This window comes from Blennius ocellaris (genome assembly GCF_963422515.1).
Source record: "Blennius ocellaris genome assembly, chromosome: 5".
NCBI lineage: Eukaryota > Metazoa > Chordata > Actinopteri > Blenniiformes > Blenniidae > Blennius > Blennius ocellaris.
In genome coordinates this window covers 25,543,726-25,556,748 of record NC_137654.1, presented here as the reverse complement: position 1 = coordinate 25,556,748, position 13,023 = coordinate 25,543,726, and the positions used below count along the sequence as shown (strand labels likewise).

At 40.0% G+C, this 13,023-nt stretch overlaps 1 protein-coding gene across 1 annotated transcript; it reads right to left on the bottom strand.

Annotated features, from left to right (window-relative positions):
* Positions 1 to 234: 234 nt before the first annotated feature.
* LOC308130938 (neurofascin-like) lies at positions 235 to 12,754 on the bottom strand. Its single transcript, XM_080497468.1, has 26 exons — positions 12,642 to 12,754; positions 11,644 to 11,788; positions 11,449 to 11,554; positions 11,150 to 11,340; positions 10,840 to 10,962; positions 10,549 to 10,767; positions 9,520 to 9,631; positions 9,181 to 9,368; positions 8,965 to 9,096; positions 8,725 to 8,868; positions 8,120 to 8,231; positions 7,728 to 7,891; positions 7,471 to 7,618; positions 7,104 to 7,228; positions 6,901 to 7,002; positions 6,596 to 6,793; positions 5,697 to 5,767; positions 5,384 to 5,606; positions 5,111 to 5,226; positions 4,230 to 4,440; positions 3,978 to 4,100; positions 3,517 to 3,690; positions 3,296 to 3,427; positions 2,316 to 2,385; positions 1,598 to 1,633; positions 235 to 1,138 (listed from the first exon to the last, which is right to left on the bottom strand). The coding sequence occupies exons 2-26, from the start codon at positions 11,717 to 11,719 to the stop codon at positions 907 to 909; spliced, it is 3,528 nt and encodes a 1,175-aa protein (XP_080353594.1). The 5' UTR covers positions 11,720 to 11,788; positions 12,642 to 12,754; the 3' UTR covers positions 235 to 906.
* Positions 12,755 to 13,023: the final 269 nt, after the last annotated feature.

Genomic DNA, 13,023 nt, shown 5'->3' with positions numbered 1-13,023 from the left:
AAGAAATCTCATACTTTACACTGAGATCGGATCAAGAAGAGTGATGAATGATTCTACACCTTTTCCTTCATTCCTTTGAAATCAGGAGGCTGGACAATTGAACAGATATTTTTTGATATGCTTCTTATAAACATTTTCACTTTATTTCAATTCAGCTACAACCGTTTTAATACACTGCTCAAGTTAAGAGGCAAATAAACAAATGTTGTTACATTAAAGATTCATCATGTGCATTGTCAGTAATATCACAAGTTCTCACGTCTGTTTTCCTCACTCTCAACATTGTGACCTTTTGTTTCTCTTTACTAACAGATGAATTAATTATTAGTCTCTGCAGATTAATTTTCATTTATCAGTCACCGACAACATTTCCATCCTTTCACGTTTAAGCACAAAGAAATAGGCCGATGATAAAATTGAGCTAAAGATCTATTATTACAAATGCAAGCGTTCCAAAATAGGCCAAATCTTGAAATTAGCAGAAATAAAATGATGCAAACCCCCTCCCCCCATGTTGTTAGGTCAGTTCTTGCAGCTGCTTTTATCAACATGATAAACAAATCCTCTTCAGTCGCTTATGATGTGCAGTGTCTCTCCATTTAGTCCATGCATAGACACGAAGTTTTCATTTACAAATTCAACACTTCCTTTTTGTTTTGATGCCTTTCTTGAGAGATAGTCACAACTTTTCCACATTTTCTCCTTCAGATTCTTGGCAGTAGTCATGACGTCTGTGAGGATAAGGTGCGATTAAACAGCACCTTTGTCCCGGCCTGTTATCTCCCGCAGACACATTCAGGCCAGGGCTTCTCCTGCTGTCGGGTTCACAGTGGAGGATACAAGCAGGGTGAAGTCTCAAGACGAGTAGACGAGTTTAGGCGAGCAGTGCCGTTTGAAGATTGAGCTTTATGCCACGGAGTAGATCGTGTTCATTGGCGAGTGAAGCTCCAGACCGCCACCAAAGTCCAACTCCCGGACGTCCCTCCTGGTTCCCGTATACTGACCGATGAAGGAGCCGTCCTCATTGAACGGGATCTCCCCTCCTTCCCCGTATTCCACCAGACTGTCGTCGCTATCCGAACGCTTCATCATAGCCTCCAGCGACGGCTGGCCTCTTTGTAGACCTCTCTCCTCCTCTCTGCAGAAAAATTAATAGGCAAATGAAACAGGGGACTGTTACAGAAGAAGATTATATTTAATATCTCATACATCCTCTTAACTAAGGAAATACAAAACTGATTGAAAATAACTGGAGATATTTGTGATTTATATTACTTTTAAAAGCCAAAACACTATTGTGTTTGAACATAAGCATTTTACATAGAAAACTACTGCAAGCGACCGGTTTTACTTAAACATCCAATAAGCCCAGTAAATAATATTTAGTGTATTTTTTTGTGCATTCACTCATGCATATTTTACATTGAAGGAAGTCTAAAGCCTATTTGGAGAATATGTTAACAACAAATATTGAAATGTGTGAGATTTTAGTTTATTTTACTCCACCTTGTATTTGTACAATCTACATGCAATGGTATATTTTTATGTGACTTTAGAGCCTTCAAGTAAAAAAAAAAGATTTTTTTTTTGTACATACCTCCGAGGGTAGGGCAGAGTAGAGACACGTGCTATCCTGAAATATAGAGATATAAAAAGGTTTACTTGAGATCAACATATGGAAAGGGCGGAACTCCATGGTAGCGCCAGTAGTTTGTTGTAAATTCACTATTGCCAGAAAAGCAAAATACAGTAGTAACTTTTCAGGACCAGACAGATATAATGTCAATGTGTCAGTGTTTAGTCTTTTCATACCTTTCGAGCGACCTTGAGTGGTTCAGTGAAAAACGAAAAAGGATTGCGGTTTTGAAGGAGGAAAGGATTTACATGGAGAAAGGTAGAGTAGAAATAAAAATGTAATCAATTCAATCAGCATGAGGAAATTGTTATGATAAATAAAGTCAAAAATCTGATTTGATCTGTATCTGTGCAGGTAGACTTTTACAACAACAAATTTAAATTTGTGTCTATTATACTATTATTTTGTAATTTCTTTAACAGAAAGGAACACCTATGACTACATTTCTCCTAATTGTAGGATAATGCACAGCCACAGATCAAATGGTTGTAAAGACACATCGTTATTGCAAAAATTATACTGAAGAACATTGTTACAACAAAGAATTTTTAATGGTTTATTTGGATTGCAGTGCTAATTTTACCGTTTCACCCTTGATAGTTTGGTAGAAAAGATGCAGTCCACTTTTGAAGCGATAATTTCCAATTTTTCGTGAGTGTTGTTCTATTTTAACACTTACCTATAATCAAAAGACCCCTCCTGATCTTTGTCATCCACCTCCTCCAGAGATATATCCTTTTTTTCTCGTACTAAAACCACAAAAAGGCAAGTTTGTCAAATATATTCATACAGCATCAATGATGTGAATAACACTCGATCTGAAGCTGTTTGGACTGTACGTGTGTTTTCATCGGTGTGACATTTTCTGTGTTTGAGTTCTGCAGTCATCAGCTGATGAGAAAGGGCAAAATAATTCACCACAACCTCAGAGATGTTTACAGAAATGGGGAGAGTTAGAGGGTGAAATAGAGGCTGTCTCTGTCTTAGCACTCCTCACTGGCTCCTGCTTGACTGAGTTATCAAAGGCACAATCTTGGAGAAACTCCTAACATTGAGTATTCATGTAAAATACAGATGTGTAAGTGTAAGTTCTTTGTTTATACAACAAAAAGACACGTATTATGGAGTTCTATATAATGCTTTGGAAGCTCAGAGTAAGATATTTTCTTTAGCTCATCACTCAAATAAGTCCCAAATGGCAGAATTTGACTGATGAATGAACCACATTTTTTCATTATTCTAAAAAAACAAAACAGAAAAGGTTCAGCACATTGGACTGAGTTTTAATTGCTATTGATGTTCCATCCTGTTGTATGTAAGCAATACTTGATACAACAAGCTTGATACAACATATTAATAGATTTATTTAACATTTTAAATAGGCCATTACTGACATTTGCGAGAGAATTTTACTTTGGCAAACTGCTACCATTGCACCGGTTACACTCACTTTATATATTGATCTTATTTTATCATTTTAATTTCTGTTCATCACATTGGCAACATTCAATTTGACTCAAAGATACAGCAGGCAAATCGAGGTATGTCTTTGAATGAAACTATATTTTACTGTAACTCCTCAGTGTTTCCTCTCAACAATTACTAACACCACCTGTACGATTATGATTTATGAAATTCTCAGGTGAATCAGTACTGTACCTGGGTATTTTCCACCCCGGCTCCTCTTGATAAAGCAGACTATGAGGAGGATGAGCACGAGAAGAGCCACAGCACACATGATACCAATGAACCAGCCCTGCGTGGTGATGTCCACCTGGTCCTGGGCATATACTTTAACACACATCATTAAAGTCAACATCCTCTCGGCAGGTCACGGTGCAAAAAAAATCTGCCAATGCTTGGAAAAACCAGTGAATTACTTTCGGTGGTGTAGTGGGGCGACTCCTCAGTGTGCCACTCCCCGAGCCCAAGCTGGGTTCGCGCGGCCACCGAGAACCTGTACCGCGTGTAGCGGTCGTATCGCCGCAGCGAGAAGCTGGTCACATTAGGAGGGAGCTCCTCCACTCGCAGCTCCTCTCCCCTGCTGGCGTTCACTGTGGAGAGAGGAAGTGTTCACGTAGCGGTGGATGAAGAGCATAGCTATTAGCTACCTCACCTGCTCAGAGAGCCTCTACACAAGTGTTTATTAGCCACTTGAGAACACGCCTCAGTGGTGTTCTGGTGCTCGAGTTCAAGCTATTAGACGTGCAGGCCTTTCTCGGCTCCAGCGGGATGAAACGATTCCTTTTTTTCTGTTATTACAGTGTTGCTATCCTCGCAGGAGGCCACGTTATAATTTGAGGGTGTAATTGAAAGTGTCTGAGAGGATGTGTTCACTTACCTGTCTGGTACTTGAGGGAATATCCGGTGATGATGCCGTTGGGCTCTGCTGGCATTTCCCAGTCGACGTAAATACTGTCCAGATGTCGCTGCTGGATCCTGAAGGATTTGGGAGCAGACGGCACTATAGATAAAAACAACAGAAGGTGGTGAAAACAATCTAAGGGGGCAGAAATCTGAAGCCTATTTATACTTGACAAAGAGTATTGTCTTAAAATCACAGGTTTCTTGACTGACTGAATCGTTTTCCTACCTCCTTCGGGTGTTGAGAAGTATATAGCGTTACTTTGCGGTCCCTCATATCGATTATTAGTCACCACTACGTACATCTTGTAGTTGCTATAGGGGATAAGCTCTGTGAGAACCCCAGAGGGCTCAGGATCATTGCTGGGAAACGATTTCGACTTCATCCCTCTGTTGACCCACAGCCACCTCAGCTGGCTGCTGTCCCTCCAGTAGTAGATCTGAGAGACGAGGCGAAACGCACATTTTTAGTCAGCTGCAATCATGACACACACACACACACACACACACACACACACACACACACACACACACACACACACACACACACACACACACACACACACACACACACACACACACAGTGTATATACCTGGATAATTTACAAACTGCACTTTTTAATTACTGTTCTCTTGTGTGCAATATGTTATTCATCTATTCTGTAAAATAATAACATGATCTTGGGTATATTTTAAATCACTACTAACTTCATCATGCAAGAATACAAGATATTGTCACAGTTATCTTGTTTGTAAATTATAGGTTTTTTAATATTTATTAATATAGTTCATATTCTTTTTTTAATGTACACTCAAATCTGCAACAATGCAATTTTCACTTTTGTGTAAAATAATCAGTAAAATCAGACAATTAAAAAAACACACACAAGTAATGCACCAATGGGAATTTAGTGGGTCAGAAATCATTTAAATGTATCAGTGAGAATATTCAACAAAGAGACCTGGAATGTGGACTTTAATTTCTGGTTTTAATATTTTTTTTTGAAAGATCGTTCCAGTTTGAGAGAGCAGCAGATTGGATTCAAAATTGACCAGGTCCAATGTGTGTTTTGGGTACTTCAGGCTCCTTTGAATTGATAGAAGACTCGCCTTATACTCTTTCAGCTCTCCCATGATAGTACCACGTGTCACTGAGTCCCAGTGGACGGTCACTTGTGTGCTCTCGATGTCCGACACTCTGAGGTTCAAGGGTGCAGTTATTGGACCTTTAAGAAAACAGAGATCGATCAATCTTTATGACTGATTATTGCAAAATGAATGATGGTAAGAACAGCTTGATCTTCAAATTAATAGAAGACGTTAACATAATTAATAACGGTGTACTGAAGTGCCCAAATGTTTTTTCTTTTTTCTTTTACTTACGGTCTTCACCAGAATAACCAATGACCACAGGAGATTCCGGTCCCAGTCCAAAGTCATTGACGGCCTGGACTTTAATATCGTAAGGAGTGAAGGTGTCTGCATCATAGATGTAGTATCTCAGCCACTTTGTGGTTGCGTTCTTCCACTCCTCTCGGGAGTCTCTCCGTTTCCACCACACCAGATACTTAAGATGAGGTCCATTCCATTCTCTGTAGGCCAGTGGCTGAAGAAAGCATATTCATAGCAAAACAGCATAATTTTTGATGTCACATACTGATCATAGCCAAAATCGCACTTTTGCAGAATCAGTTACCTCCCAGCTAATCTCCATGTTATTTCTCCATGTGCCCACACCTTTCACGTTCTTTGGGATGACATCTGGGGCTGTGTGAGAAAACCAGCGTAGTACTAAGATTAATGATTTGACAAAGATAAAATGTTTTCAAAAGTAAAAAACAAGCCAGCAAACAAAAAAACATTGGGAAAGGTTGTTGAAAACCACTCGTTTAACTTGTCAAATCCATTCACATATATATTTCATGTAAGGATGTTAGTTATTCACAATTAAAAAAAACACCTTAAAGCCACTCTTTAACTGGGCTATGATATCGATGACTAGCTGGAGAAGCACAAAGGAATTATATAGAATTTAACTTTGCGTTGCTTGAATGCTGCAGGATCGTTACAAGATCACAGCAACATTTGAGTACAATATTTGGGCACCTCAAAAAACGTTTCTAGATATTTGGAAGTTCCATCAGAAATTCATATGCAGTTTGTTGCACAGTAAGATGGAGTTGAAGTAAATAATTGTATACAAGAGGCGATATTGTTTTGTATCAGGTTATCTTTTGAAGTGTGCCCTAACGCCCTCACTTTCAGGAATGTCTCTTGGTTGACCAGTAAACGTGATGATAAGACTTCAAAAAACAAGACTAATGGCCTCATTATGTACAACCCTTATCAACACTTATCATCCAGGAAAAAAAGTCTTACGGAAAGAATGACACACTAAGAAAAAAAAAAAACCTGTTTTGACCCAAAAGTGTACAGGATCGTCTAAAGGCACGTGTTAGTTCGTTTTGACTCTCAATCACATTTGCTGGTGCATGAATAAATCAAATAGTTGCAACCTCCATTACTCCAGCTCAATTAAAGCGAGTAAAGAAATTGATAGATTGATTTGCTTTGTTGAATTAGCATCAGACTCACGTGCGCCACTGCTCTGGAAGCGTGAGGATGGGCGACTTGGTCGGCTCGCTCCGATTTCATTGATAGCGATGACCCTGAACTCATAGTATGTGAAAGGGATGAGATGCAAAATGACGGAATTGAGCGATCCTGGGTAAGTTGAGAGGTTTTTCCACTTTCCAGGCAACCAGTCGTCATCGTCGTACTGCACTAAGTACTCTGTGGGAGGAAGAAAAAATAGAATGACGCTGAATGATGGAGGCAAGTGCAAAGTATCCCAAACATCTTTTTATATCTGTCAGTCAATTTGATTTGATTCCTTTTACCTGTAATGGGGTTATGGTTGCTGTCTCCTGGAACCCAACTGAGCCTCACAGTACGTTCATACGGATCTGACAACTCTAAGTTAGTGGGAGGACTTGGACGGTCTACACACACACACACACACACACACACATACACACAAAATACAGTTACAACCATCACACTCAATGATTCACAAAATGTCATTTATTTCAAAACATCCTACCCATGACCATCAGTTGAGCTGAAGCAGACTTCTGGTCCAGTTCGCTCTTGATGACACAGGTATAATTGCCTTCATCGTCTCTGTTTACATTAGTAATGACCAGATTTGATTCATCCAGAGTGAGTCTGGGAAGGAGAGAACAAGACTATCATTTTATCATGGCAGTTGTACAAACAGGCCTTTGATATAAATAGAACAGTGCCTTGGAAACACATTTTACTTCTACAGCAGTATAAATGCTTTACATGATCAATTGCATTCACTCGTTCACATATATTAACACATGTGATTAGGATCCATGTGATTAGGATCAACAGCAAGCATTAGGGTCAAACAGGTAAAATTGTTTTTAACACAAATATCTTACCTCCAGCCGAGACTGACTGGCCTTTTATTTTTTATCCATGTTGTCGTAACAGGAGTTGTGGCGTCTGCTTTCACTATACACTCAAGCCGCACGTCAGTTCCGCGCATCACTTTCATGCTTTGTGGTCTTGTCACAATCAAAGTAGGTTCTGAGGAGAGCAGGTGACCAAACTACTGCAATTATCTGCAATTATACGTCTATAAAAATAAAACATTGCTGACTCAAAGATTTGTTCATGCGTGACTGTTATCTTTCACCTTTGACCTCGACTCTAACTTGACTCTCCTCCCTTCCGGCAATGTTACTGACGACACACAGATAAGTGCCCTCGTCTTCGATCCGGATGCGTTTGATCTCAAGAGTCCCGTTACTGTAGATTTTAAAATGATTCCCTTCCAGGTTTCCTTGCCCATATTTGGACCTGTGAGAGTGTGGAGCCAAAATCACATGTGGCAAATGGAATTAAGCCAGTGGGCGCATTTTGCTTGATTCAACGTAGATTCCATGATATCTTTGATTGATCCTTTCACCCACACACTGCCAAGTTTAGTACTGTATGACACTCTACCAAGTGATCCACGGCCACCCGAAAATCTGGGATCAGTGTATGAACTCAATCTGTCTACAAAGGTCCATGTGATGTTCTTACCATCGCAGTTCAGGCACGGGAGAACCGAAGTAACGGCAGTCTAAGAAGGTACGACTACCCTCGATCACCTTTACCAATTCATTCCTGGGCCAGAGAATACGTGGCGTTGCATCTAAAGAAAAACAAAGGATGTTGCACCTTCACCGGTAAATTAATCATTTGAATATGCTCCCGGTGTACTCTTCTTAAGCCTTGACAACAAGCAGTCTGGTCACTTTCATCTCATCAGTCTGGACTTCCTCAACCCTGAGAATAATTGTGTATCGCTTCTAATAACTTGGGAACTCCTTCCTCCTAAAAGATCCTAATAAATATATTTGTTATCTTGAAGAAACACAAACAAAGCTTACAAACAAGCAATGGTAAATGAGTTACAAAGTCACAACCTCTAATTTATGTCATCTTTCAAAAGTAATTTCTGAAAAAATTGACTTCGAGACAATGATTACCGGTAAGCCTCTTTCATTTGATTCCAATAACACAGTCTTTGTTTATTTGCTGAGCATCTATTTGTGCATGCAGCTGAAGAATTACTGCTTTGTATTAAAACTCCACAGCTTATGGTTTTACTGGGTGATTTTATAAATAGTGGAGTGGTGTCTTACGTAGCACGTTGACAAATGCATTTGCCAATAGGTATCCAAACTCATTGGAAGCATTGCACTGGTAGACCGCAGTGTTTTCAGTGGTCACGCTGCGGAAGGTTAACGTGTCTCCTGATACTTGTCTGTTTGGCAGTGGCGTGGCAGCTGGATACAAAACAAAATACAAACAAGAAAAGGAAAATGTCAGTCCACATTTCTGCTCCTCTTTCTTGCATTAGCGCAACATGTTCGAAGACATACTTTCAATTGGTTCCCCGTTAATGAACCAGCTGATTGTGGGACGAGGAGCTCCGTCGGAGCGACACACCAAGCGGCCACTTTCCTCCGGGGCCAGGATCAAATGATCAGGCTTCTCCAACCAGAATGGAGCAGCTGCCAATTACACGGAATAACATCCGTTTTAAAGTGAGTGAACAGCAAGGAAACAGTGCAGGAGTGTTTCCTCGGGACTCTCACCTTTGACCCTGACCGTTATTGTGTGCTCGATGTAGCTTATCTTATTGGTGGCCGTGCAGGTATATTCACCGGTGTCCTCAAAAGATGCCTTTTGTATTTGAATCATCTTGTTGAAGTTCTTCACTTTCATGCGTGGAGTGACCACCAGGGCATCGCCATCCTTGGTCCAAGTGACATGAGGGGTTGGCCTTGATGATGATAAACAAGGCTTAACACGGGACGAATTTCATGAAATCAAAGGGAAAATACTCAAACGGAACGGAAAGCAACGTCATGTATCCCACTGTGGTTAAACAATAGCGCCAGCTGTGATTTGGTGGCATTGTCTTTGACACTCACACTCCGGCAGCGATACACTCCAGGAGCAGCTCCTCCCCGAGCAGGACCAGTATGGAGCTGGACGAGCCTCTCGGAGACAGCCAGGTGGGGGCAGCCTCAGCCACAGAATGAGCTGCAGGGAAGGCCAAACACAACGCATCAGTAAGGCCTCACACGCTCACTCGCAAGTCACCCTTTACCAGCTTGTTAAAGTCTGATGCAGAGCAGACATCTATCTCACTGAAACAAAACCAAAAAAAAAAGAATGTCCTTTTTTCTAGGGTGTATCCTAAAAAATAACTATGAGCACTGAGGACATGAGAAGGATCATTATAAAATCTCAAGGTTTTTGAGGAACAATATTATGTTGTTGGGAAGAACAGATAGTGGACATGAACCTAACAGGAAGTGTTTATTTAACTGGTTGGGTACATTCACTGCACCACAGGACAAACAGACAGTCACACGCATTCAAACTCAGCAATTTAGTCACAGATTAACTTTTGTTTTTTTTTATTTTTTGTGCGCGTGCGTGTGTGTGTGTGTGTGTGTGTGTGTGTGTGTGTGTGTGTGTGTGTGTGTGTGTGTGTGTGTGTGTGTGTGTGTGAGTATGTGCATGGTTTTGGATTGTGATGAAAAAAAAAAAATGAGTACCTGGAGAAAAGAAATACTGAACCACTTTTGAACCCACAACTTTCTCACAATGCCAGCCACTACACCACAATGTGCAACAAGGTGACAATATAACACCGTAATATAACTTTATCCAACAAGGTTTGCACCTAGTTCAGTTCCCAATCATTCCAATTGAACAATAACTGCAGTACTTATTAGTCCGGTAAATATACTGTATGTTCAAGTACTGTATGTGAACTTGCTTATTTTACAACTACCACACAGTACGAATGGAAATGCATGAAGTGCCATTTAGCTCTTTTTGCTTGATTTAAAGTGTTTATTATGTAGCTTGCTGCTTCCATGTATATCGGTGTAGCTATAATCAATGAGAGGAGGAAAGACTTTCAGAGGTTTGAACAGACTTGTACTCACTTGTTAGCACTTTAACAACAACAGGCATCTTCTGCTGGATGACATTCTTATAGGGAAACCGGGCATTACAGCAGTAGTCAACAGCAGAGTCGTTAAACAGCACGCTAGAGAAATACAGATCTCCACTGACTCCCATGGAAACCCTGCGGTCCTGCCGCACAGCCCGCATGGTGGGGAACGCTGTCTGAATGGGCCAGTTGAAAGGTCTCGCATAGGAGCCTGAAATAAAACGTGATGTTAAATAACGTGTTTGACTGTTTCATGATCAATTCAATCAATCAAGACATTTACAGCTTGACATCCAGTAGGTTTCAGGTCTGAGGGGGCCAGGCGGTGGGTCACAGGACAGGACCAGAGGCAAACCAGCGCTGATGACCACAGGCTCCAGGATCTCCCTCGGCCACACTGGAGGTCCTGCAAATAGAGAGAGAAAAAAACAAAAACACCAACAAAAAATTCCTCCTGAGAAAGTAATATCAAATATCAAAAGTGATGTCCACAAGTATAGAACTGCTGGGTGGTCACTGCATTTTATTTTCACTGGTGAAGCAAAAAACAACAACAAAACAGGTTAAAAAAAAAGTGCCAAGAATGAACTTACTGTACAGTTGTAGCCTGATCTTGTTGGAGTATGCAGATCCATACTCATTGGAGGCAATGCACTGGTACTCTGCTTCGTACTGCTCTGGATTGGTTTTGGCATAGATATCCAGAGTCCCCGAGCGCCTGCGCATCGATGTCTGGGAGTCACGCGCCACATTGAAGTACTTCCCATTTCGCCTCCAAGAAAATCTTTCCAAGTGTCATAAAGAAGGAAATAATCACTTTTTGTTGCTGTTTAAAAAAAATAAATAAAAAATTCTGTCACTTTTTATACATTGAGGTTGTGTCAAGTCTTACATAGGGTGAGGGTTTCCTTTGGCTTCACACTCTATGACCATTGTGTCTTTGGGGTCAACAACGTGGTCTTTCATTGACTGCTTTATGATGGTGGGGGGTTGTCTGACTGCAGCAGGCAAGGAAAGCAAATCAGTTAAAACTTATACAGCTATATCTCAATACAATCACTGGACATGTGGGAAATTTTAGGCTCACTTTCCAGAGGAACATCCAGAGTCCAAACAGTCCGCCATAAGAGAAGCAGCAGTGCTGGTTTAACCAGAGTTCCCATCTTCACAGTTCATTTAGTCTGCCGATGGTTATGGGGTCATTGGTTCTCTTGTTTGTAAAATGAAGACATCTACAAAACATTATGCAGGTTGGATACAGTGTGAAGCAGCCTCAAAGTGTTAGTTTACCTTTACATCTGTCTGCAGCTGATTGTATACCTGCAACACCACAATAAATTTATATATCGAAGAAGCAAAATGTGACTGTGATTAAATACTAATTTCCAGTAACCTCAACAATGCTAGTCATGCAAACAGATAGAAAATATCATTATATTACCACAACTGATAAAAAGCAAAGTTTGTTGATCTAAAAATAAAAATTAGCAAAAGTAAATTTTTAAAATGAACCAGTGTAAAAAGTCTTTGTTTTTAGTATCACATAAGTATTTCTAACATTTCTGTTACTGCTTGGATAGTTTGCCATATTTAGAGATAAATAACTGTCTGATATATGTTAAAATGAAACAAAATAAAAGTCACTTCAGTGACACTCAAAATGGCTTATTGTGGAAATTGGACAAGGCTCAGAATGAAATGATCATGCGATTAAAAAAAAGGAGAATAATAGATTCAATTCCATGTTTAATGTGTTACATTTTAAAGCTTTTCAAAGTGTGTTTATTCTCATGAAAAGTCTCAATCTGTAAGTTCACATAGCATTCAAATTGTAATATGCTCTCTGCTAAAGTTATATGGATTGTAAGTAGAAGTATTGTAACTGGGTCAAAGTCTTTAGAAGGATTAATCGATAATGTCTGAAACTGACTGCAACCAAGACAAATTGGTAAAGTGAACCGATGCCTAATATGAGTGATTGTCGATAAAAGTAATAAATATGAAGCCATTTCTGCAAAATATTTCACTGGAAATATGAGAAGATCCAGAATCTGCATGTTAAAATGGAGAGTGATGAAAACCTACCTTTGTTATGTGATGTCAAATCAGGACTCTCTCCTCCCCATATCTTTTTTGTCCAATACATCAATAATCCAGTGGAAATTATGCTTGTTGGTGCAGTAAAGCCATTAATGCCCTGGTCCTTCAAATATCAGGTCAAGAACCCTAGAGGAGTGTGTAGACAACAGTAATTGAGTTGCTGTCCGTCACTGCCACTTACACTCAGCCCACCCTTCTCATGAATAATGAATGAGGCCCTTACAACACCTACACCTCACCCACTTCACTGTTCTGCTCTCACAATCTTGAAGGACTTCCGTCTCACACCACAGAGTTTCTTCTCATAATTAATTATTACATAACTTCATTCTTTTTTTCTTTTTTTTTAATTCAAGTCATTTTTAGA